Below are 23,319 nucleotides of genomic sequence, written 5' to 3' on the forward strand. Positions count from 1 at the left end.
GGACATTCAAAGAAGGGGGAAACCTCAAAAACACAAGACTAACAAGTTTACATCAAGGAGAGGATCAAAATGAAGCAGGAGGAAGATTGGGTGGAATTCTGGAGAAGCCTCCCTACTCCAAGGATAATGAAGTGTATGGAACAGACTCCCAGAGACAGCCACAACCATATCAAATAGGCACAAGCATAGTGGGGACAAATGGATATGACAGTGCAGAGACAAGAGCTAGAGGGCCAGAGACAGCCCTCATCTTCCATCCCCAAGGGTAGCATTCAGATAAAGAGTTACACATCTTTGATGTAGAAAAGTAGTGCACCTCATCCCACTCACCGTGTCCACAGCTATGAAGCTAGATGTTTTTATGGCCAGGAGCATGGACGGCCACAGCTCCTTGAAGTTATCATTCTGGACATCAATGACAGGTACTTTCAAGCAGGTCATCTTCATGCAGGTCATGCTGCTTCCAGAAATGAAAGACACAGAAACTCAAGTTATTTAAAACTTCAAGGAGTCATTGATTAAGGAGAGTCTCCAACGTGCTGGCACCTAGCTGCCAACACGATGGACACATTAGAAATGCCGACCATTATTGGGGGGAGGGATAGCTCAGTGGTTTGAGCACTGGCCTGCTAAACTGCAGGTTGTGAGTTCAATCCCTGAGGGGACCATTTAGGGATCTGGGCAAAAATTGGGGCTTGGTCCTGCTTTGACCGGCTGAGGTCCCTTCCAACCCTGATATTCTATTTTGCAGAGACTATAGAAGAGCCAGCTATGCTCTCCAGCAGGAGCTCCCACCAATTTCAACAGACAATTCAGCAAGGCAGAACCAAACCCCAGGAGTCAGTGGCAGAGTGTACCCTCGGGAAAAAGCACAGTGCCCAGAGCTTCTGCAAGGGTCGGCCTTTTGTTCACAGATTCTTTTATGAGCAACTGTGCCCTGTTCAGAGCGGAGGTGGCATGGCGAGTACAGCTATGCAGCGCAGATCATTATGTGCCATTCCTAGCCCGCCTCTGCCTAGAGCCACAGCATCCCCTGCGCTCGGTACCTGGGCAGAGAGCTGCTCCTCTGGGCACGACTGTCTCCGCGTGGTGCTGGCCTGGGCAGGGAAAGCATTGAAGCCCAGTACCTGGGCCCAGCAAGTCCCACAAGTCACATCTGCCCCCCCCCATGGAATAAACGCCCCCGCCGCAGCCCCTCTCTCCCCCATCCCAGGGATAAACGCCCCCGCCCCCCCGCCGCAGCCCCTCTCTCCCCCCTCCCGGGGATAAACGCCCCCGCCCCCGCCGCAGTCCCTCTCTCCCCCCTCCCGGGGATAAACGCCCCCCCCACAGCCCCCCTCCCAGGGATAAACGCCCCCGCCCCCCCCCCGCAGCCCCTCTCTCCCCCCTCCCGGGGATAAACGCCCCCCCCACAGCCCCCCTCCCAGGGATAAACGCCCCCGCCCCCCCCGCCGCAGCCCCTCTCTCCCCCCTCCTGGGGATAAACGCCCCCGCCCCCCCCGCCGCAGCCCCTCTCCCCCCCCTCCCAGGGATAAACGCCCCCGCCCCCCCCCGCAGCCCCTCTCTCCCCCTCCCAGGGATAAACGCCCCCCCACAGCCCCCCTCCCCGGGATAAACACCCCCGCCGCAGCCCCTCTCTCCCCCCTCCCGGGGATAAACGCCCCCGCCCACAGCCCCCCTCCCCGGGATAAACGCCCCCACCCCCCCCGCAGCCCCTCTCCCCCCCCCGGGGATAAACGCCCCCGCGCCCCCCGCCGCAGCCCCTCTCTCCCCCCTCCCGGGGATAAACGCCCCCGCCCCCCCCCGCAGCCCCTCTCCCCCCCCTCCCGGGGATAAACGCCCCCGCCCCCCCCCGCAGCCCCTCTCCCCCCCCTCCCGGGGATAAACGCCCCCGCCCCCCCCCGCAGCCCCTCTCCCCCCCCTCCCGGGGATAAACGCCCCCGCCCCCCCCCGCAGCCCCTCTCCCCCCCCTCCCGGGGATAAACGCCCCCGCCCCCCCCCGCAGCCCCTCTCCCCCCCCTCCCGGGGATAAACGCCCCCGCCCCCCCCCGCAGCCCCTCTCCCCCCCCTCCCGGGGATAAACGCCCCCGCCCCCCCCCGCAGCCCCTCTCCCCCCCCTCCCCGGGATAAACGCCCCCGCCCCCCCCGCCGCAGCCCCTCTCTCCCCCCTCCCGGGGATAAACGCCCCCCCACAGCCCCCCTCCCCGGGATAAACGCCCCCACCCCCCCCGCCGCAGCCCCTCTCTCTCCCCCCCCGGGGATAAACGCCCCCGCCCCCCCCCGCCGCAGCCCCTCTCTCCCCCCTCCCGGGGATAAACGCCCCCCCACAGCCCCCCTCCCCGGGATAAACGCCCCCACCCCCCCGCCGCAGCCCCCCTCCCCGGGATAAACGCCCCCACCCCCCCGCCGCAGCCCCCCTCCCCGGGATAAACGCCCCCACCCCCCCGCCGCAGCCCCCCTCCCGGGGATAAACGCCCCCGCCCCCCCCGCAGCCCCCCCCCCGGGGATAAACGCCCCCGCCCCCCCCGCAGCCCCCCTCCCGGGGATAAACGCCCCCGCCCCCCCCGCAGCCGCCCCCCCCGGGGATAAACGCCCCCGCCGCAGCCCCCCTCTCCCGGGGATAAACGCCTCCGCCCCCCCCGCAGGCCCCCGCCTCCGCCCCCCCCGGGGATAAACGCCCCCGCCCCCCCGGGTCCAGCCGCAGCACAGGGGGCGCCCCAGGCCGCGGTGCACGCCGGGACTCACCGCGGGGCCCGCACGGGCGGAGGGGCCGCTGCGCTCACGGCGCCGCCATCGTCCCGCTTCCGGGACTGGGGGCCGGGCGGAGCTGGGGCCGGGCGGGTCCTTCCCTTCAGGGGGCGCGGTCGGGCTGCCCGGGCAAGCGCCTGTCCCCGGCTCACTCCACCCGCCGCTCTGCGCCCTCAAGGCCGCTCCCGAGCGGCGGCTCCGCGCGCGCGGCCACGCGCCGCACGCTCCTAGGCCGACGAGCGTTTTTGTTTATCAGGCGTTTGGAAAGGGCAGCCCCGAGTCCGAGCGGGGTCCTTGTGAGAGACTGGACGGGGGAGGAGCCCGGTCTTCTCGGACACGCTGATTGGCTAGTAACCGCTGATCCCGCCTCGTCGGCTGATAGGCCAGACCTGTCGTGGCCAGTCCACACGAGACGAGAGGTGCTGGGCGCGAGGCGGCTCCCGGGGCCGCGCTCTGATTGGCTCCTGCGCGCCCGGGAGCGGGCTCTGATTGGGCCGCGCGAGAGCGAAGCGGGTCCCCGGGGAAGCAGGGCGCGCGGGGTGAGTGCGGTAAGGGAAGGCTCCGCGCGCGCGGCCCCTGCTGCAGCGCGCCCGGCTGGCGGCAGTGTCCGGAGGCTCCCGCCAGCGTGCGAGGTGCGCGAGGTGTCCGGTTCAAACCCCCCCCCCCCCCGCCCCACGGCGTGTCCGGTTCAACCCCTCCCCTTCACGGCGTGTCCGGTTCAACCCCTCCCCCCCCCACGAGGTGTCCGGTTCAAACCCCCCCCCCGCGCCCCACGGCGTGTCCGGTTCAAACCCCCCCCCCCGCGCCCCACGAGGTGTCCGGTTCAAACCCCCCCCCCACGGCGTGTCCGGTTCAAACCCCCCCCCGCGCCCCACGAGGTGTCCGGTTCAACCCCTCCCCTTCACGGCGTGTCCGGTTCAACCCCTCCCCCCCCCACGAGGTGTCCGGTTCAAACCCCCCCCCCGCGCCCCACGGCGTGTCCGGTTCAAACCCCCCCCCGCGCCCCACGGCGTGTCCGGTTCAAACCCCCCCCCCCGCGCCCCACGAGGTGTCCGGTTCAACCCCTCCCGCCCCACGAGGTGTCCGGTTCAACCCCTCCCCCCCCCACGAGGTGTCCGGTTCAAACCCCCCCCCCCGCGCCCCACGAGGTGTCCGGTTCAACCCCTCCCCCCCACGGCGTGTCCGGTTCAACCCCTCTCCCCCCCCACGAGGTGTCCGGTTCAAACCCCCCCCCCCCCCCGCGCCCCACGGCGTGTCCGGTTCAAACCCCCCCCCCCCCCGCGCCCCACGGCGTGTCCGGTTCAAACCCCCCCCCCCCCCGCGCCCCACGAGGTGTCCGGTTCAACCCCCCCCCCCGCCCCACGGCGTGTCCGGTTCAAACCCCCCCCCCCCCCCGCGCCCCACGAGGTGTCCGGTTCAACCCCTCCCGCCCCACGAGGTGTCCGGTTCAAACCCCCCCCCCCGCGCCCCACGAGGTGTCCGGTTCACCCCCCCACCACGAGGTGTCCGGTTCAACTCCTCCCCCCCCGGCGTGTCCGGTTCAAACCCTCCCAGCCCCACGGGGTGTCCGGTTCAACTGCCCCCCACGGGGTGCACGAGGTGTCCGGTTCAACCCCCCTACACAGACATCAGGTACACGGAGTGTCCGGTTCACATGCACACGAGGTGCATGGGGTGTCCAGTTCAACCCCCCCCCCACACGCACACACAACCGGGGTGTCCAGTTCACTGCTCCTCCCGCACGGGTTGCCCTGTCCCCCCGTCCCCCCCAATGATACGCTTGCCTACCTTCCAGGATTGGCCTGGAGTCTCCAAGAATTAAAGAATAATCTTTAAAGAGCATACCATGTGATTCAATCTCCAGGAGTATGTCTGACCAAAATTGGCAACTCCCCCCCCCCCCCCCCCCCATGAGGTGCGCGGGGTGCCTGGTTCTCACCCACACGCACCACGAGGTTCACAGGGTGTCCGGGTCCCACCACCCTCCCACGAGGTGCACATGGTGCCCGGGTGCCCAGTCCCCCCCTCGCAGCATGCAGGGTGGCAGTGGGAGGGCGTGTGGTGTCTGTGGTCCTGTGGGGAGGTTGGAGTTCTGGGAGTGGAGAGTTATTGCAGCAGATGCTCAGGATGTGAGGGCCCTTGAGGGGGTCACCATGACAGTACCCCATTCGCTCTTTTTTCCTCAGCCTGGCGATGAGTAAACTCCGGGCAGCAGCTCGCAGCGGGCGGGGACTCCAGCAGGGCGCAGGGGATGTGAGGAAATCCCCAAGGAGGTGCAGAGAGAATGTATCATCCCATAAAGGTGAAACGCTTCAGCTACAAGGATCTTAGGGACACTGCAGTAAGGGTGACACCATGACGATAGGCACAGTGTGAACAGCTAGACACATACCAAACAAGATCAGGAATGAGCCTGGGTGCAAAGGGACGCAGGCAAATAAACCCATATTTTATAAATAAAACGTTTTCCGTCATTGGGACTGCACGTTATTCAGTCTGACCATTGAATATATTAATTCACTGCTGATCCTAATATTCTGCACTTGTACAGCACCTTCCATTGCCATTCTCAATGGAGTCCAACTCTCTGGACTCAAACCTGCACCTTTCAATGCTAAAATGGCATTGTGAAGCTCCTTGTTTCTTGTCTCTCAGTAACTGCAGCTTAGCTGTGCTCAGTTTACAAGTACATATACATTTCCTCTAACTGCCAGGCCTGCAAAATCACCTTTGGGACGTGAGAATCAATCTGAGCTTTTTCTTCTTCATGCGTTAGCAATGACCAAGATTTCACAAGGTGAGCTTGGTTAACTACTCTGCTGATGTTGTGTGAGAAGGCTAGATTGCAGTTTCCTCATACAGAGGTGGGTGAGTTCCGCAGGGCTAAGAGCAGTAACAGGTAATTGAAAGTTTACTTTAGTCACTGAAATCAGACGACTTGGCCCTGATACACGCAGGGAGTTGACAGTCACGTTTTCAGAGACATACAACATTTTAACCATAAGTTCGTGCTGCTTCTTTTTTTCAACACTGTTTGTTGTTGCACTTCCAAAAATAGACTGGCTGGTTTCTGGTCAGTTTCTCTGCCTCCTTCTCTGCTGGCCCCATGTTGTTTGTGTGGGCTTCCTCACCCCTGACGTAAACTCTACACTCTGTAGTAGACATGATAGTTGAAATCTCTTTGCCAGAAGCTTATTTTGGTTAATGCATTCAGTGGAGGACAGAGAATACAGGCATCGAAGTGTGTACTAGTTAAGCGTTGGCCTGCTCCAAGTTGTATGAGACATATGGAAAAACAGTTCCTGCCCTGATGAACATACAGTCTATGAGTCGACAAGATGCAATGGGAGACTCAGCTAAGGGTGATAAATTAGAGGAACTTTTTTTTTTCTAATCTGACACATCTCTCCACTTCCGTAATGTTTAGGAGGGGAAAGCATTTGATGAGGGCCAGTATTTGTGAAGTAGGCTGGTAGAAGTGAGGCTTTAGGGGCGAATTTGAGATTGTAGAGGTCTTGCGCACTGGGACCGGGTGAGTCTTAGAAACAGCTGGTGAAATCGTTTTGGGGCCACACACCCTTCAGGGTCTAGTGCAGGCTTCTCCAGGCTATTTTCCTTGTTTCTAGTGGTTTGTGTAGTCTGATGGAAAGACCTCCTTTGCCTCAGTAATGAAAGGGCAGCCAAGCCCTCCCCCACCAGCTCCTTTAACCACTGGTCCTGTCTTCTGACTGGCATTTAATGTCTCCTTGCAGACGTGCTACCTCCAGTGTCTGCCCAACAGTCTGCGTACCATCTCTTCAGCCACCCGGCAGAAATCGAGGCCTTTCGGAAGAATTTGCTTGCCTGGTACGACAAATGCAAGCGTGACCTTCCCTGGAGGAAATTGGTACGGCAGGAGTGGGTCACCACAATACGTGGTTGGGTTCCCCCAGTTTAAAAGATGCTGCCCTGATGACCAAAGCACTGTCTTCCCCTATGAACCTGTCAGATTGCATTGAAGCTGAAGGGGCATCTAAAATCAGATTGTATCTTCCTCCACTAATGTGGTTTGTTTCCTTCAACTTGGTCCTACCTGAAACTAGACAGGTCAGTTTCACTGTGTGTTTCTAGTCAGTGTCAGCTTTTCATCCTTGGTCTCATCTATTGGGTTTGAGCTTCTAGTGCTGCAGGAAGGTTTTTATTTATCCTTAGCCACTGACTGTTTGCTTGCCTGCTAGTTTGTATTCCCTTGTTGCTGCAGAATGTTCTGTTGTTCCCACTCTGTGCCAGCCCCGGCTCTCACCTCTGTCCTTGCTAAGCCCACAGCGGTGAATGGTGACAGTGGATTTGCCTGTTCCATGGTGGAATGGCTGGTGTGGTCAGAGGTGAACTTTAGCTGCTATGCTGAGAATTGTATGGGGCCACCATTGTCCCATTTAAAAATCTCCGGTGCTGGCACCTGTGTGCAGGGTGGGGTGGGGGTGTCCTCAGGGAAGGTTTCTCTGTTGGGATTCTAAACTTTCAGGATAAACTTTAGCTGGAGAAGTGTCGAAGAAAATGTATGAAATCCCTCATGCCAAGATCAAGAGAGATTGCAGCCAATTTTGTGTTGGCTTTCAATTGGTCAGACCAAATTCAGCATTAACGGAAACTTTTGGGGGCCAATCTTTTCTTTAATTAGTATCTAAACAGCGTATAGAAGACAGGTAGTTGCTCACCTTTTCTTATTTGCATATGCAAATATGTGTTTTGCGTGTGTTTATGCAAATATTTCCTGTGCATCTTAGGCCCCATTGGATGAAAAAATAACCCTAGTCCTGACTCTCTAACATGGTGGGGCATCTGACCTTCCTAAGAAACTCTGCAAGAACAAAGTGCTTTCCAAGGAAGGTTTTGGTTAGAGCTGTTTTCAGGTAGCCAGTAGCAGCTTGAAGCTGCAGATCCCAGGTCTCCTGGGAGTCATATAACTCCTCCCATTTAAGGAGCTCTTATATCTAAATTGAGTTACGCTTACAAATTTTGTCCTCTGCCAGTATTTGAACCAGGGCTCAGATATCAAACACTGCCCAAGAGGAGCTGCTCTCTGCAAGCTAACTGGTGTCATTCCAAATGCTGGTGGCATCTCACCAGTGCTAAATTTGACTCTCTCTCTTGAGTGCAAATTACCCTATCCGAACAAGGTGTGCATCTCCTTTCCTTTTCCCCATTGCTCCCTGAGCAGGGTCCAGAGCTGAGAACTCTGTCCTCTCCCCTGAAATTCTCTCTGCCGTCTCTTTCAGGCTGCAAGCGAATCAGATACTAACAGAAGAGCATATGCAGGTGAGACAGAGAGAACACAGGCTGTCTGCTTGGGCTTCTTTTCTCAGAGAGAAGGTTTGTCACGGCGTGTCATCTGTATCTAGCACTGCAGAGTTAGCAGGGTGCATTGTGGGGGATTGCAGCTTCACTGTGGAGAAAAATACTCGGAACAAATCACGCTGCTCTCCCAAAACCAGACGCAGCCCAAAACTCCTCTAGACTCTTTCTGAAAGAGGCCAGCAGCGTGGCACTTGCAAGGACCTAGCATCACAGGGATGAAGCTGGACAATGATGGTGCTGCCTCCTTAGGCTCAAACAGCCTGGTCTGAGAGATGCATGGGAGCAGCATGACACAAATGGGGAGAAAACTGGTGGCCACTGGATCTTTCTGGGCAGTAACTTTGGGTACGTCAGTGGCCCCAATTCTAAGCCTGCTTCAGGTGTAAGGGACTAGTGCAAGCCATGGGAGGCTCCGCCTTCCCCCCCCAGAGAGACCTTGTGCAAAGGGACAGGGCAAAGTGTTGAATTGGGAGGGGGCCTTCCAGTCCACCATGATGCTCTTGCTTTTCCTTTGTGCCTGCAGTGTGGGTGTCGGAGATCATGCTCCAGCAGACGCAGGTGGCGACGGTGATTGACTTTTACAACAGGTGGATGCAGGTGATTGTCCTTTGTCTCCTCCTCCCACGCCCAGAGCCCTGAATTTCTGAGGGTGTCTGAAACCTCGGCCATTGCATGTCTTGTCCCCAGCCTGCGGGTCAGCCATGCGTTCGTCGCATTCTGCAGACCCGTCCTGTGCCAGCGAACAAGCCTCTGTTTCCTTTGCAATGTAGAAATGGCCGACGCTGCAAGCACTCGCCAAAGCTTCCCTGGAGGTGAGAATCCCCCATGGCAGGGGCCTGAAAACACCCCCATTGATCTTTAATCCCGGGCCCTTTGCGACTAGTCGTAACCCCTGGCTGTGTGTCTTGGGAACAGGACGTGAATGAGCTGTGGGCAGGACTTGGCTACTACTCGCGAGGGAAGCGGCTGCAGGAAGCAGCACAGAAGGTATCCTGGTAGGGGGTAGTTGTGGAGGGATGGGGTATTTCCTACGTTCCCTCCTCTCCATGCTAGTGCCCGCTGGCTGGTGAGCGGGAAAGCCCGGTGCCACGGCTCCGTCCCCAGATTTTAGCCAAAAGCTCCAGAGTGGAGTGTGGCTGATTTGCCCCACTCACGTTGGGAGACACCAGGTCCCTGCTGTTTCATGTGGATTCCCGTTTATCCCTCTCCCCTCAGGTGGTTTCCGAGCGGGCAGGTCAGATGCCCGGGACGGCCGAGGAGCTGCAGAAGCTTCTGCCGGGAGTGGGGAGATACACAGCAGGAGCCATTGCCTCCATCTCCTACGGGCAGGTGAGGAGAGACCCGGCACTGTCCGTGTGCCCGCATTGCCGCAGGTGTGTCAGGCTGTGCTGGCCTTGGGGTCTGTCGGGTTTCACAGGCGCCTCAGCCGACGGGAGGTTTGGGGAATGTGCCTCTCCCTGTGGCTGCTGTTAGCCGCCCATGGCCCCTCTTGCCCCAGGGCAGTTCTAGTGCTACGTGCAAAGTTCCTCCTGCCTCGCTGAAAGCTGGGATCTCCCGGGGGGATCTGGGCACTGAGAGGAGCCTTGTGCTGCTGCTTGGGCACTGGGAGGCCAGACCAGCTCCAGCCATCCGTGGTGCACCCTTGGCCTGGGGATTGCTGGGCCTCCATGGGGGAGGCTGGTCCCTCCAGTTACCCCTCCCTGGGACCGGCCTGGCCGACTGCCCTCCCTTCCTAGGGGCACGAGCGCGCATGTTTCCTGAGATGGTGACCGCGGCTCTTCCGTCTCATGGGCCAGGTGACGGGAGTGGTGGATGGGAACGTGATTCGAGTCCTGTGCCGGGTCCGATGCATCGGCGCCGACTCCAGCAGCCCGGCTGTCGGCAACAGACTCTGGTAGGGGATTTTTCTTGTCCCAGGAGGTGAGGGCGGGTTGTAATACAAACAGGAGTAAAGTACACCAGGGTGGCCTGGGGGGATCGGTCATGGGAGACAGCTTTTCACCTCTGCTTACCAGGTCGTTGGGACAGTCAGTTGCCTTGCAGCCCAGACAAGCACTAGCCCAGTGAGCAGGAAGTCGCTCCCTTGCAGGTCCATACAGGGCATAGGCAGGGATTGGATCAGCCCTGGAGGTGAAATCCCCACCTCCCCCCGGCTGCAGTACAGGATCGTGCCGATGGGTGTGTGCAGCAGCCTAGTCCCCTAGGCAGCACAGGAGACCAGAGCTTACCGAGTACTGTCCAAGCGCCAGCGAGAACTGTCACAGGAGCGGCTGCGTCGCTAAGCAGGGGCTGGGATTCTCGGCCAGTCTAAGCGGAGGAAGAGCCTGCGTGGGGTGGCTGCACCTGGCTTTCGGGGGTCACTGACCAGTCGCATGCTCTCAGGTGCTCGGTGCGGTGAGAGGCGCCTTGGAGAGTGTGGGCTTGCGGCCGTGTCTGCTCGTTGCACCAGGGGTTCCCTGGCTCTACAAGCCAATGCCAGCTGCCTCTAACTGCCATGAAGGGACTTGGGGTGCGGAGCCCCCGATCTCCATTGTCGGAGAGAGCCATCACTGGGATGAGGCTGCGGGGTGGTCCTGGCCCTGTGACTCCAAGTGGCTCTAGTAAGGTAGGAAGAGGGATCCTGAGCACTAGTCACACTAGCCCAACATACTAGAACAGGAGCAAGCCCCAGTGGCCAAGAGTGGCCTGAGCCCCCTCCGCCCTGGGTCTAGCTGGTATCAAGGTTCTGAGCCTCTCCCCAGCTGTTTGGGGAGGGCTGTTCCTCTTCCCAGCTCATGGGACCTGCCCCCCGTGTGTTGTAAGGAACGCTCCTCTGGCTAACCATGCCTGCCCAGCCTGCCACTTCTCGCTGCTCTTTGTCGTAGGGATTTGGCCAATGCTCTGGTAGATCCAGCCCGGCCAGGGGATTTTAACCAAGCCATGATGGAGCTGGGAGCTACTGTGTGTACCCCCAGGGCCCCACTGTGCATGGAGTGTCCTGTGAAACACCACTGCAGGGCGAGTTGCCGGGTAAGTATTGCGCTTTCCTGCATTCAGCTCAATCCCAGTAGGTCAGTGGTCTGTATGTAAACCCCACACTTCATAAAAATGTGTGCTGTTAGGAAGGGTGGGGACCCACCACCTCCCTCTGGACCCTGAGCAAGTCACTTCCCTGCGTTGGGATTCCTCCGAGACGGCTTTCCCCTCAGCTTCCCAAGAGCTCACTTCGACTCCAGATTCCGTCACAGATTTCTCACCTGGATTTGTGCTGGAAATGGCCCAACTTGATTATCATTATCACATTATTATTATTGATTATCACATTGTAAGGAGAGTGATCAATTTAGATAAGCTATTACCAGCAGGAGAGTGGGGTGGGAGGAGGTATTTTTTCATGCTTTGTGTGTATATAATAAGATCTTCTAAACTTTCCACAGTATGCATCCGATGAAGTGAGCTGTAGCTCATGAAAGCTCATGCTCAAATAAATTGGTTAGTCTCTAAGGTGCCACAAGTCCTCCTTTTCTTTTTGCGAATACAGACTAACACGGCTATTACTCTGAAACCATTGTTTCCAGTGAAATGCTACCTATAAACCATGGCCATTAATGGTATAGATTCATGGGGCCAGAAGGACTATTCCACTGGATCATCTAGTCTGAGCTCCTGTCTAGCACAAGCCAGTGAATCTCACCTGGTCACCCCTGCTCGAGCCCAGCCAGTTGCGTTTGACTAAAGCGCACTTTGGTTTGAGTGTAGCCAGCTGTTCTGACTGCACTCGCGGTATTCAGACAATACGTTTGCCTACGTTTGGTCTCTTGAAGACAAAATGGTGCAGTATAGAAAGGAGACATACGCAGCCTCTTTCCAGGGAGCGGTTTGTATCTGGCAGCATGCTCACTTTACGCAGAAGTGTGCTTCGGAAATGTGCATTTAAATGAGCTCTCGTTACAGTATGGCTTGACAAGTTACAAAACTCAACAGCACTAAAATCCAGCACACCTTGGTTTGTTCTGTCCTTTCCCTGTCTCTCTTTTGGATGCTACGCTCTGAACCAGCTGTCTTCAAAGCTGCCTGTACTAGGATATAGAACAAACGTTTCTTGTCTTTGGCAAGTTCTCTATTAGCTAATGCCAAAGCTGACTTTGGCTTTGCAAAGGGTCATGAGATACTCAGCGTGAGTGAACAGAATTGTAGTAAGACCATAGTACATTCAATTAACATAACTTCCCAACACACATATAAAATGAGTATTATATTAATACTGTGTACATAATACCCAGACTATGCCTAACTATATGTATTGGCCAATAGCATCTTCTGGAAAGGCATCCAATCTTGATTTAGAGACATCAAGAGATAGAGACCCCACCGCTTCCCTTGGTAGTTTGCTCCAGTGGTAAATCACCCTCACTGTTAAAAACTTGTGCCCTGTTTCTCATTTGAAACTTCTCGCTCCCTTTTACCTGGCCTTCCCCGGTTCCCCTCTCCCCATGGGGTTTACCCCCCTTGGATGTATTGTGTACAAATTCCCAGACCTGTTCACACGTGGGCCAAGCTCTCTTCTGACTCGTGGCCGCAGTGTCTTCGGGTATCCACGTCTTGTGACATCTCATCAGGGGGCAGTTTGTGGCTGGTGCCAAATGCAATATGTGCTGCCAGGTTTGAAATGGCATAAGAACGGCCATAGTGGGTCAGACTAACGGTTCATCTAGCCCTATATCCTGTCTGCCAGCAGTGGCTGGGGCCTGATGCTTCCGAGGGAATGAACAGAACAGGGAGACTTCGAGTGATCCATCCCCTGTCATCCAGTCCCAGCCTCTGGCAGTCAGAGGTTTAGGGACACCCAGAGTGTGGAGCTGCATCGCTGGCCCTCTTGGCTAATAGCCATTGCTGGACCTGTCCTCCATGAACTCGTTATCTAATGGTGATAGGGTTCCGGGGCGGGGGAGTTCCAGCTGAGACCTGTAGCTGACCCTGTCCTCTTTTGCAGGTGGAGAAGGAGCTGGAATTTGCCTCCAGGAGACTGCTGGGACAAGCTGCCTCCAGTTTCCCCCAGGCGCCTGACCTAGAGGAGTGTGGTAGGTGCTGGCCGGGGATCCCCACCTCTCACTGTGCTCTCGAGGCTCAGCCTCATATGGAGAGCACCTCTTGACCCCTTAGCCCCAGGTGAGCTCTGAGCTGGCAGGGAAGCCTCACCCTGAGGCACAGAGCTCTGGGGGCAGCGCGGCGATAGGCTGTTAGAGCGGCAGGGGCCAGGCGGTGCTGCCGTGAACAGTAGGACTCCTGATGGACTCCCCTGCTGGCCCGTGCAGCTGGGGAGCCCCAGCTCTGCTGGGTTACACTATGGGGATTAGTGTCGCATGGAGGCTGGTTTGGGATGTGGGGGTGGGAACATGCAGTGACTTACACGCAAGAAGGAGACGTTAAGGGAGAGCTTCTGTTGCCCAACTTCTAGGGGGTCCCCCCCAACACCTCCTTGGGGCACCTCATCTGGCTGATCCTGGGCTGAGATGGTGCCTTCTCCTTGGGAGCCCCATGACCAGCTGCTGGAGGAGCTGCTCTCGGTGCTGGGGTAAATGCATCAGCAGCAGGTGATGGGGACCCCCGGCCTCCTCTCATGCCGTGAGCAGGGCAGGGGTGCAGCCCTTGAGCGCCAGGTCTAATGGGGGCCGGTGCAGTGACAGGGACTGACCCGCTGCCGTGTCTGATTCACAGCCGCCGCCGCCACAGGCATCTGCTCCTTGTGCCCCCCTGCCACGGAGCCCTGGGACAGCAGCCTTGGCGTGGCCAACTTCCCCAGGAGAGCTGCCAAGAAGCAGCCCCGGGCGGAGCGGACGGCCACGTGTGTGCTGGAGAGGAGAGGCCACCGCAGGGAGCCGGAGTACCTGATCGTGCAGAGACCCAGCTCCGGTAACTCGGGTGTGCGCCAGGGTGGAGATGGAAAGGGAGACTGGGGTGGGGGGAGTTGGTGTCTGTGGGAACGGAAGACTCGCTGCCCCGTGGGAGTGGGAATGCTGGGGGGCAGGGCTTACTCATCCCAGGGGGCCAGTGCGAGAAAAAGCACCTCACTGCTGACTGACCTCGACAGGCATCAAACTCCCACAGCCAGCCCTCCTTGGCTAGGGGGAGGCGGGAGGGAGCGTGGGAAGGATCCCTGTGGGGGGACCCCTGCTTGGAGCTCTGGCCGGATTAGAGAGGTGAGCATCTGAAAAAAACAACCCAGAAACGTCCAGGAAAAAAATGGTTCTTTCCTAAGGCCCGATACGGGAAAATTGGAAAGAAACTGGTGAGATGAAGTGTGTGCTCTGAGTCAACAGGGACAGGATTACGAGGGGGATGCTGTTACTGACGTGATCAGGACAGATCTATTTCCATACTTCTTCTGTGCCCAGAAGACACAACCTTCCTTTCGGTTTACAACAAGACTGGTGCGTTCTGTGCTCTGTATTTTATACAGTAAAAGCTGTTTTATCCAGCACTTCACCAGCCGGAAAGCTCTATAAACCAGCATTTCTGATCTTCCTTAAAATCCTGGTTTTTAGTCCGGTTGGTGCAGGGCCAGCAGGGGGTTGGAGCACAGGCTCTGGGAGGGAGTTTGGGTGCGGGGCGGGGGGTGCAGGGTGCTGGATCCAGGGGCCGCTCACCTTGGGCGGCTCTCCACAAGCGGTGACCTGTCCGGCCGCTCCTACGCGGAGGCACAGCAGGTAGCTCTGCACGTTACCCCTGCCCCTGTCCCGAGCGCTGCAGCTCCCATTGGCTGGGAACCGTGGCCAATGGGAGCTGCGGGGGTGGAGGCAGCGCGCGGAGCCAACCGAGGTGAGCAGCCCCTGAATCCGGCCCCACCTACCCCCTCCCGCTGCCCCACGTCCCCGCCCCAACCCCCTCCCTCTTAGTTAACCCGCATTTTTCACTTATCGGCACCCCCCTTCCCCCAACATGCTGGATAAAACCGCTTTTACTGTATATTTTTTTCCTATTTGGCAACAGGCGAAAAACAATACCTGTAAGTACCTTCGTGTGCAGCTACAGTCCCTCCCCAATGCTAGGTATATTTGTCATTGTTATTTGAATCAAAGCTAAAGAATTTATACTTCTTTATTTCATAAACATACCAAACAGGACTTTCTTATGTGCTAACTAAATTGTACTTAATACATTTTGCGTTCTTAAAAAAGTAAGTATAGTTTTGATTAACAAATAACTACTTCAGATCTTTTTCCCCTCAAAGTTCCACTTTTTTCCCACCCCTCTCCCCAATGGGTTTTTTCCCCATGGCTTCAAAATTTCCATAAATTGTCCATCCCCAGTCTGGATACAGCAGCGTAGGCGGAGGAGCTGTGCCGTGCCTGACGGTGCAGCCGTTATGTCAGTAACGATCCTGGCTGCTGAGCAGGAGGGGTGATCAGGGGTCACGGTGCCCCAGATCCAGCCACTGGCAGCACGACAGCTCCCCAGTGCCTTGGGCTATCTTCGGGGGCTCCTTGCACCCAGCTTCCTGGGCCTGAACCTGCTGCCTCTTCCCCTCTCGCTTCTTGCCTGTTTGGCAGAGACTTTACAACAGCAGTTTAGCCCCCAGGATCGACGGCTTGAGCCCTGTGCCTGGTCTGAGCAATACCCTCAGGCACCTCGTGTTGCAATTGGCAACTGGGGTGGAGGTAATCAGAGGGACGTGATCTTGAGGGGACAATATCCCGCAGCCAGCCAGGGCAGGAAACGCTTGGACGGGCCAGTCGAGACGCTCTGCCCCAAAAGGCTTTTCCAAGTCCTGACCCTGGCCTGTGAGCAGAGGAACGTTGGGCCCTGGGTGTGGTGGGAACACAGCGCCCTTTGGAGATGGAAATCTGGCTGTGCCGAATGTGGCCTGGCTGCCCATTCCTTGCTCTCTCCCAGGCTTGCTGGCGGGGCTGTGGGAGTTTCCCAGCCTGCCCTGGGGGCCGGAGCAGAAGGAGAAGCAGCAGACGGAGGCGCTGTTGGGTCACGTTCAGGCCTGGGCCGGAGAAGCCGTGGCCAGAGGATGCCTGCGGTATGTTGGAGAGGTAAACAGGGCCACGCGTCCGTCCTGGGGTGGGTAAAGGGTTCGTGGCGAGTGGGGCAGCTGACGGGAGTGCAGACCGGGCCTGCGGTGCTGGGCTCTGAAGCAAGTCCTCCGCCTGCAGCCAGGAAGATTATGCCCAAGATGCGTCGGCTGAGGGCCAGGAGGCCAGTGAGCAGTGCTAGGGAGTGGCAGAGCAGAGGGTCCCTGGTGCCCTCGCCTGGTTGGTTGTTCTGCTCTGCTCCCCCATTATAACCCCCTTACAGCCCCTCCCCAGCTACTGTCACCCTGTTGCTGAGTGTGGACGGCGCTCGGCTTGCTTGTGGTGCAGCCAGAGGGGTGCGCTGTCGAGCAGCAAGTGTTTCCCCCACCTGGGACTGCAGATCTTTTCCTCTGCATTCCAGGTCGGCCATGTCTTCTCCCACATTCACCAGACGTACGTGGTCTATTCACTGCTCCTGGGCGGGGACCCCGAGATGGCCTCAGGCGGGCGGGACAAGGAGCTGGAGCGGCCAGCGTTCCGGTGGGTGACGCAGGCCGAGTTCCAGAAATCGGCCGTTTCCACTGCTATGAAGAAGGTACTCGACCCCACCCCCTGGGATCCCTGGGAGTGCGGGGAGGGGCTGAGCCCTGTGCATCCCCCACAGGACTCCTGGGAGTAGCAGGGAGAGAGCTAAGCTTTTGCATCCCCACGCTTGGGATTGCTGGGAGGGAGAGGGGCTCAGCCCTGCACATGCCCTGCCCCCACTAGGGTCACATGAAAAGGGGCTGGGGGCCAGCCTGGCATGTCCCCCTCGAGCTGTGGGAAGGGGCTTGTGGCGTGTCTCCACCCTCCAGTGCTGTCTCTCCAGGGGTTAGCCCAGCTCTGTCTTGTGCTTCCCCTAGGTCTGGAAGGTGTTCGAGCAGCAGAGCTGTGAGGGGAGGGGGCCTGGCAAGGTGAGTGCGTCCGCATCTGTGAGGAGGCAGCTGAAGCCGCCTGGGCCGGCCCTGGAGCCCGCAGCTCCCCCATCGTGCAGGGCAGGCTTCCCCATGATGTCAGTCTCCAGCCCCCCCCGGGCATTGTCCTCCTCTGGGGCTGTCAGCTGGGGGACCCCCCTCCATCCTTACCAGGCTCCCCAGGCCAACAGCAGTAACCCCACTTGTGTCCATCCCTGTAGGGCTGCAAGCGGAAACGGGGCGCTGATCCCTTGCACGTCGGCCAGCTGAAGGTGGAAGCAGACTGCAGCCGCCCCCTAAGGCAGCTCTCCCTTGAGGCCTTTCTCAAGGCCCCCACTGGGGAATGACTGCAGCCTCCTGCTCCGGCTGGACCCGCTCGGACTGCACCCAACGGTGAGGCCCGTTTGGAGGGGAGGGAGGCTCCATACTCTGCATTGCTTGGGCTGTTCTGTCCCCCCCCAACCAGCTGGCAGCTCCACCAGGCCTGCAGTGACTGGCACCCGGCTGTCGGGGGCAACACCGAGTCATGTAGACTCAGCCCACATAGGAGGCCCCCCACAGTCCGTTGTTCCCTGCACGTCTTTCATCCAGCCAGCCCCCTGCAGAGGGACCCCCTCTAGTGCAGGCTCACTTGTGTTACCACCATCCCCACAGACCACTTCCCTTCCCCCTGGAGGCTCCCGCCCTGCAGAGCCCTTAGCAGCGAGAGAGGGATGCCACACGACAGTGGGGACGTGAGGTGGAGTGAGGAACCTGCACCTGCCTGGAGCGGTCTGCCTGCATTACACGGGGAATTACAGGGGACGTCCTGCTGGCGTGATAGCCTGGACTTCTCTGCTCATCCCCAGGGCAGATACAGCATGGGGGTCTGACTGTTTCTGAACCCTGCAGATGCATGTCCACTGAGAACTGGGCCGGGCTCCTGGCTCGCTTCCAGGGCCACCGAGCGGCTGTCAGGTGGGCCTGGTCTGGCTCAAGCCAGCATCAGGTGAATGTCTCTCCGCCCGAAGACGCGATACGTTATTCCCTGTGCGGACAAGATCTGGGGCCCCCGCTGCAGCCAGGGACAGTTCTGTCCAGTCAGGGCATCCCAGCGTTCTGGCAGGTGCTGTTCGTGGCCGGGGTTGCCCCTTCACGGGTGAGGGAAGCCGATACTCCCACCGTCTCCTGAGTAATGGGGGAATCCACGGCTCTAGATGCAGGACAAAGTGGAACTGAACAAAGTGGAACTACTGTATTTCCAACAGCTGCCCGTCTCCTCCCACCAGCCCCGTCCCGCTGCTCCTGGGACATGGAGGGTCATGAGACCCAGCAGAGCCAGAGGGCGATGTCGGATGCTGTGGGGCAGTTTGCTGCTGGCCCTGCCTCGTACGTTGGCTCCTTTTCCACCTGCTTTTACTCACTCTCACAGCTGAGGTTTTAATAAATCTGAACTTTTTCTATAAGCTTTTAAAAGCAGATTTTGGCTCCATTTCTTTGTAGCCACCTCTGGAAACACGCTCCGGCAGCGCTGCAAAAGGGGATGCGAAGAGCCTGGCCCCAGCTGCCAGGCAGAGGTTGCTGGGTGACCACTGGAGCCATGGTGATGGACAGGAGGGGGTGGGAGATAAGTGCAGGAAATGGGGCACCGGTGGTATGAGCAGCAGGGAAGGAGCTTCGTGTGCCCTCAGTGCCACCTTTTTTTATAGAGCATGATCACCCAGTGGCTCCATTCCACCTGTGGGCAGCCTGGCAGTGCCCCTCGAGCAGCCTGCCTAGGGTAGAGCGGATCTGCAAAAACCGATCGGCGGTGGCACCCGCTGGCAAAGGGCAGGAATTTTCTGCTGAATGCATTTAGCTCAAACCGGGCAACATTTTGGGGCCAAATCGTTTCCTCGCCAAAAAATGCCATGTGGGTTGACCTGATCTGCTTTGGAAGTGGGTCAAGCTGAATCAGAGTATCCAGACAGAGAGCTAGGCCAGAGTCCTTAGTCCAGTCAATTTCCAATCTAGACAAGCCCTTAGGGTCCCTCAGTGAAAAACCCCAGCCCCCATCCTTGGGGGCTGTTAACGTGAGCACCTCTGCTGGTCAGCTGTGGTGGTGCAGCAGAGGTGGACTGGGTGGGAGCTGGGCCTGACATCAAAGAGATCTGCATAGGGCCCCAGCAGCACCCCTCAGGACACCCAGACACTAACTCGGTGCTCAGATGCAGTTTGAACTCCGTGGCAATCCCCGCTAAGCAGGCAGGCCGCCCTCTCCCGCGCTAGCCAGGGTGTCCTTCAGCCACAGCCCCTCGGAGGCGCATTGCAGGGCTCTGCGCTGGGGTTGAGCTACTTGGTAGCACAGACCTGACTCTGCAGAAGCGATCATGTGAGTAAATGACACGCCAGGGTGCGGCCCACCTCCTACCGCCAGCAACAGGTCACGGAACCGGGAAAATCAGTTTTCAGTTTAATGACTAAATTCAAGTGAACAATAAGGCACTCACCCGTAAGCGAGTATCCACTCGCAGCGAGAGTGGCAGGAGTGTGAGGGAAACCCTGGCTGGGGGAGAGTCTTGTAAATAAGACTGAAAACCATGAACCGAACAAGAACGAGGGAACAGCTCATTCACGAGGGGCGGGTGCCTGGCTGCAGGGAGAGCCAATGTACTGGCCCCGGTGGGGACACCACACGCACGCTCCAGCCAGGGGATTGGCACGTGGCGTGTGGGGAAAGGGAGAGGATTCCCCGGCAGCTGCCTTCGGAGAGCTAAATCCCTGCAGAGCCACTTGGGAAGCCTCAGTGCAAAGTGAGTGAGCAGGGAGGGGGAACTGTCCTGCCCCGGAGGGGAAGAGGGTGGAGCAGACAGGACGTGGGATCTCCAGTGGCCAGCTCCTCAGAGAGACGCCCCTCAGCCCCATGGCCCATCCAAAGGCTTACAAACATGACTAGTGCTGAGATTAATGCAGAGCCAGTTCTCAGGCCAGCTGGGATATCTGCTCCCAGGGATGCGCCCTCCCTGCCATTCACCCCGTCATTCCCATTTGACTCTGCCTCCCACCCACCCCAGCCCTGTTGCTGCCACCTTCCACCCCAGGGGTGGCGCAGCGGTTGCTGGGCTCACGGTCCCTAAATCCACCCATAAAGCTTGTGGGGTCCAAAGCTGCAGGATGAACGTTGGCAGTAAATCCAGCTGCTGGCCCAGGGAGCAGGAAATCAAAATGAGCCAATCCAGCCGTGCCGTGGGAGGGTTGGCAGAGTGGGGCTGGGGGAGGGGCTAGGGTTTGTCTCTGGGGTGGGAACAGTTGAACTGCCCCATGAATCCCACCCATCAAGGCACACAGCGTGTCCCAGGGAGCTTTTAAGTAGCTTCCACCCTCCCGCTCTTTGACCGAACAGCTGGTCTGGGTCTGTCCCCTCCCTCCCTCCCACCAGGGCAGGGCCATCACCTGGGGATGGAGCACTGGGTCCACCACTAAGTGCCTGTCAGTGCAGCTCCCTGGGCAGCCAGCTCCCGTCACTCAGGGGAGCGTTGGCCTCCCATCGTTCCCCAGCAGGAGCGGACGGCCCCGCTGTGTGACCCAGCCCACCAGGGGAGAAGGCGAGGCAGGCGAGGGGGGGTTCCCTACTCCTTGTCCAGATAGGCCTGCACGGATTTCCACAGGGCCCGGATGTTGCCCTCCCCAAATCCTGCGGCTCCCCGACGCTCAATCAGCTCCAGGAAGAAGGTCTCCTCGGGGAAGATGGGCTTGGTGAAGATTTGCATCAGGTACCTCCTCTGGCGCGGGCTGGAGCCCCTGCCGCCTCCCTCCCCGTCCCCAGCCAGCTCACCGTCCAGCAGGATGCCATGCTGGGACAGGAGCCGGGGGTCCTGCCCAGCCTCCCAGATCTCCTCTGCTTTGCCCGCCTCGCTGTAGTAGGCCCGGGGGGGCTCGACGAACTGCACACCGGCCTCCGCCAGGGCCCGGGCCGTGGAGACGATGTCCGCGGTGTAGAGCCCAACGTGCTGGATTCCAGCTCCCCCGTGCTGCTCCAGGAAGGTGTCCACCTGGTTCTTCCCTGGCTCCGGCAGGGACTCGGCCAGGACGAACTTGCAGTCGTCAGCCAGCCCGGGCTCGCTGCCCTTCCCGTACCGCATGGCGGTGAGCCGCAGCCCCACGCCATGCCCGCGGATCCGGTAGCCCTCGGCCGCGTCCTCCTGCCTGTTGATGACGAAGCGCTGGAAGCCAAAGCAGCGCTGGTACCAGTCCAGCACGGCCCGGGTACTGCCCCGCGAGCAGGCGTAGGTGATGTGATCGAAGTGTGTGGCCTCAGCCGGGTCCCGCGGCCCCTTGGGGATGTCCCCAGCGGTGCGGAAGCCAGCCAGGAATGCCCCCCGGTAGCGGGAGCGATCCAGCAGGGTGTGGCTGACGTTCCCCACGACGGATCTCACCACGCAGTAGGTGACGGAGCCGTCGTCGTCCGTCACGTCGGTGGGCGGGATCGCCAGGGGGCAGCCCCGCTCCTGGAGGCGTCGGGAGATGCTGGGTACGTCCTGCACCTCGAAGCACACGTTGGAGGCCGTGCTCACGGGGCGCGAGGGGCTGACGTCGTAGAGGAATTCCCCGTTGCCGTGGCCCAGCGGGGGCTGCTGAGCCGGAGCGGGCCGGGTGGGGTCGGACGGGAACGTGTGGGCCGGGGGGGCCTCCCCCAGCCTCTCATTGACGAGGAAGACAGCAGCTCCTTTGCGGAGAGCCAGCTGCCGGGCACACGCCGTCACCCGCGACGCGAACAGGTGAAAGCGGAACTTGTCCACCAGGTCGCTGACCAGGCCCGTCCCGGCGGGGACGTGGAAGGCGATGTGGGACAGCCGGCTCAGAGGGGCAGCCATGGCGCAGTGGGGTCAGACCCGCTGAACTCTGCGAGAGAGAGAGAGAGACTAGAGCATATAGCCCAGCACCCAGGAGGGAGCGAATCAGTCCCCATTGTGCTGTATGGGCCTGGGGCTCTCTGCCGCCCCCTGCTGGGGACAGAATCAACCCCCACTGCACTGTATGGCCCAGTGCTCTCTGCTGCCCCTGCTGGGGACAGAATCAGCCCCCAATGTTTTTCAGGCCCCCCCGCAATGCCAATTAATATAGGGGACGCTGACGTCTTGCCTGCTGCACAGAAGCAGCCAGTATTAATGTCAAAGGAAGGAAACACCCCCCCCCCTCGCCCCACTTCAGCTGATGCAAGCACTCCTGATGAGGACGCGCACTCCTGCCGTGTGGACATGGGGGCTGTCACCACTGCACTCCAGGACCGTGTCCAACTTCCCAGCAGCAGCTTGAAACCCACCAGCACAGCCGCTTTCAACCCTTTCCTTTGCGGACCCTGACAACATTTCGACTGGAGGCGCAGACCCTTTGGGAAATCTTGGACACCATCTGCGGACCCCCATGCAGAACCACCGACAGAAACACACCGCACTCAATGTTACCAGTGCGGTTCTGATTCTGCCCAGCAGAGAGCAGCGCTATTCATACACATGGGACCGTAATCTGAAATTTAAAACTAATAATAAACAGCAGGGACTGTCTCTTACTCTGCATTCATTCTACGGCGTCCAGCCCAGTTATTACTTTGCATTATGGTAGGGCCTAGCAGCCTCAGCCACGGACCACAACGGGGCCCAGATTTCAGATGTAGTCTCTAGAAGCAACCACACTACAAATCATGATAAAATCCCAACTTTCCCCCCTCCGCTTCCCTCCCAGGGCATCTTGTCTTTCCAGAGTCTCCTGCTCAGACTGGAAGCTCTTTGGTAAGGGACTGTCTGTCTAGGGCAGCGGTTTTCAACCTTTTTTCATGTGCGGGCCCCTAAAAATTTTCGACTGGAGGTGCGGCCCCCATTGGACATCTTAGACACTGTCTGTAGACCCCCATGGGTCCACGGACCACCAGTTGAAAAGCACCGTCCTGGTGTGTCTCGCACAGCTCAAATGACAGTATCAATCCGTAACGGACACTGATTCATCCAGCTTCACCATGGCCTCCTGCTTCCTTGGGTCAATGAAATCAACGCTGATTCCCACCCCGCCCAAACCGGGGGTCTTTACATCACCAGTGCCTTTGATCAGTCTGGCTCCGCCACCCCCCTCCTGACTTGCACAGGCTGGTCCTGCTGGGAGCTCATTCACTGCAAAGCCAGGATCTGTGCATGTCTCCGCTCGCCTGACCCGCTCAGCATCCCTTACCACCTCACCTGTGATGAAGTACCAAAGCCCGGCAATCGCTGGTGTCATGCCTGGCTGCCTAGGCGAGGGCCAGCACTCACAGGGCAGCCCCAGCCACGTGCTGC

At 59.0% G+C, this 23,319-nt stretch overlaps 2 protein-coding genes across 2 annotated transcripts; one reads left to right on the plus strand and one right to left on the minus strand.

Annotated features, from left to right (window-relative positions):
* The first annotated feature begins 328 nt into the window (after positions 1-328).
* MUTYH (mutY DNA glycosylase) lies at positions 329-18,490 on the plus strand. The gene is given in 19 exon segments (XM_078854136.1): positions 329-456; positions 2,747-3,311; positions 3,313-3,380; positions 4,935-5,050; positions 6,501-6,634; positions 8,007-8,046; positions 8,609-8,682; positions 8,856-8,897; positions 9,001-9,072; positions 9,301-9,414; positions 9,882-9,979; positions 10,950-11,094; positions 13,058-13,145; positions 13,783-13,977; positions 15,958-16,103; positions 16,504-16,677; positions 16,985-17,035; positions 17,257-17,428; positions 17,690-18,490. Coding segments are annotated over 18 exon segments (2,361 nt in total). The 5' UTR covers positions 329-343; the 3' UTR covers positions 17,383-17,428; positions 17,690-18,490.
* A 962-nt stretch (positions 18,491-19,452) lies between these two features.
* HPDL (4-hydroxyphenylpyruvate dioxygenase like) lies at positions 19,453-23,310 on the minus strand. Its single transcript, XM_073358279.1, has 2 exons — positions 23,224-23,310; positions 19,453-21,895 (listed from the first exon to the last, which is right to left on the minus strand). Exon 2 carries the CDS (start codon positions 21,865-21,867, stop codon positions 20,623-20,625), a length of 1,245 nt encoding a protein of 414 aa, XP_073214380.1. The 5' UTR covers positions 21,868-21,895; positions 23,224-23,310; the 3' UTR covers positions 19,453-20,622.
* Between the last annotated feature and the right edge of the window lie 9 nt (positions 23,311-23,319).

This window comes from Lepidochelys kempii, chromosome 8, assembly GCF_965140285.1.
Source record: "Lepidochelys kempii isolate rLepKem1 chromosome 8, rLepKem1.hap1, whole genome shotgun sequence".
NCBI classification, from domain to species: domain Eukaryota; kingdom Metazoa; phylum Chordata; order Testudines; family Cheloniidae; genus Lepidochelys; species Lepidochelys kempii.

What these genes read in the sequence shown, in the direction of transcription:
- HPDL (XM_073358279.1), bottom strand. Translation starts at nt 21,867, where the DNA reads ATGGCTGCCCCTCTGAGCCGGCTGTCCCACATCGCCTTCCACGTCCCC.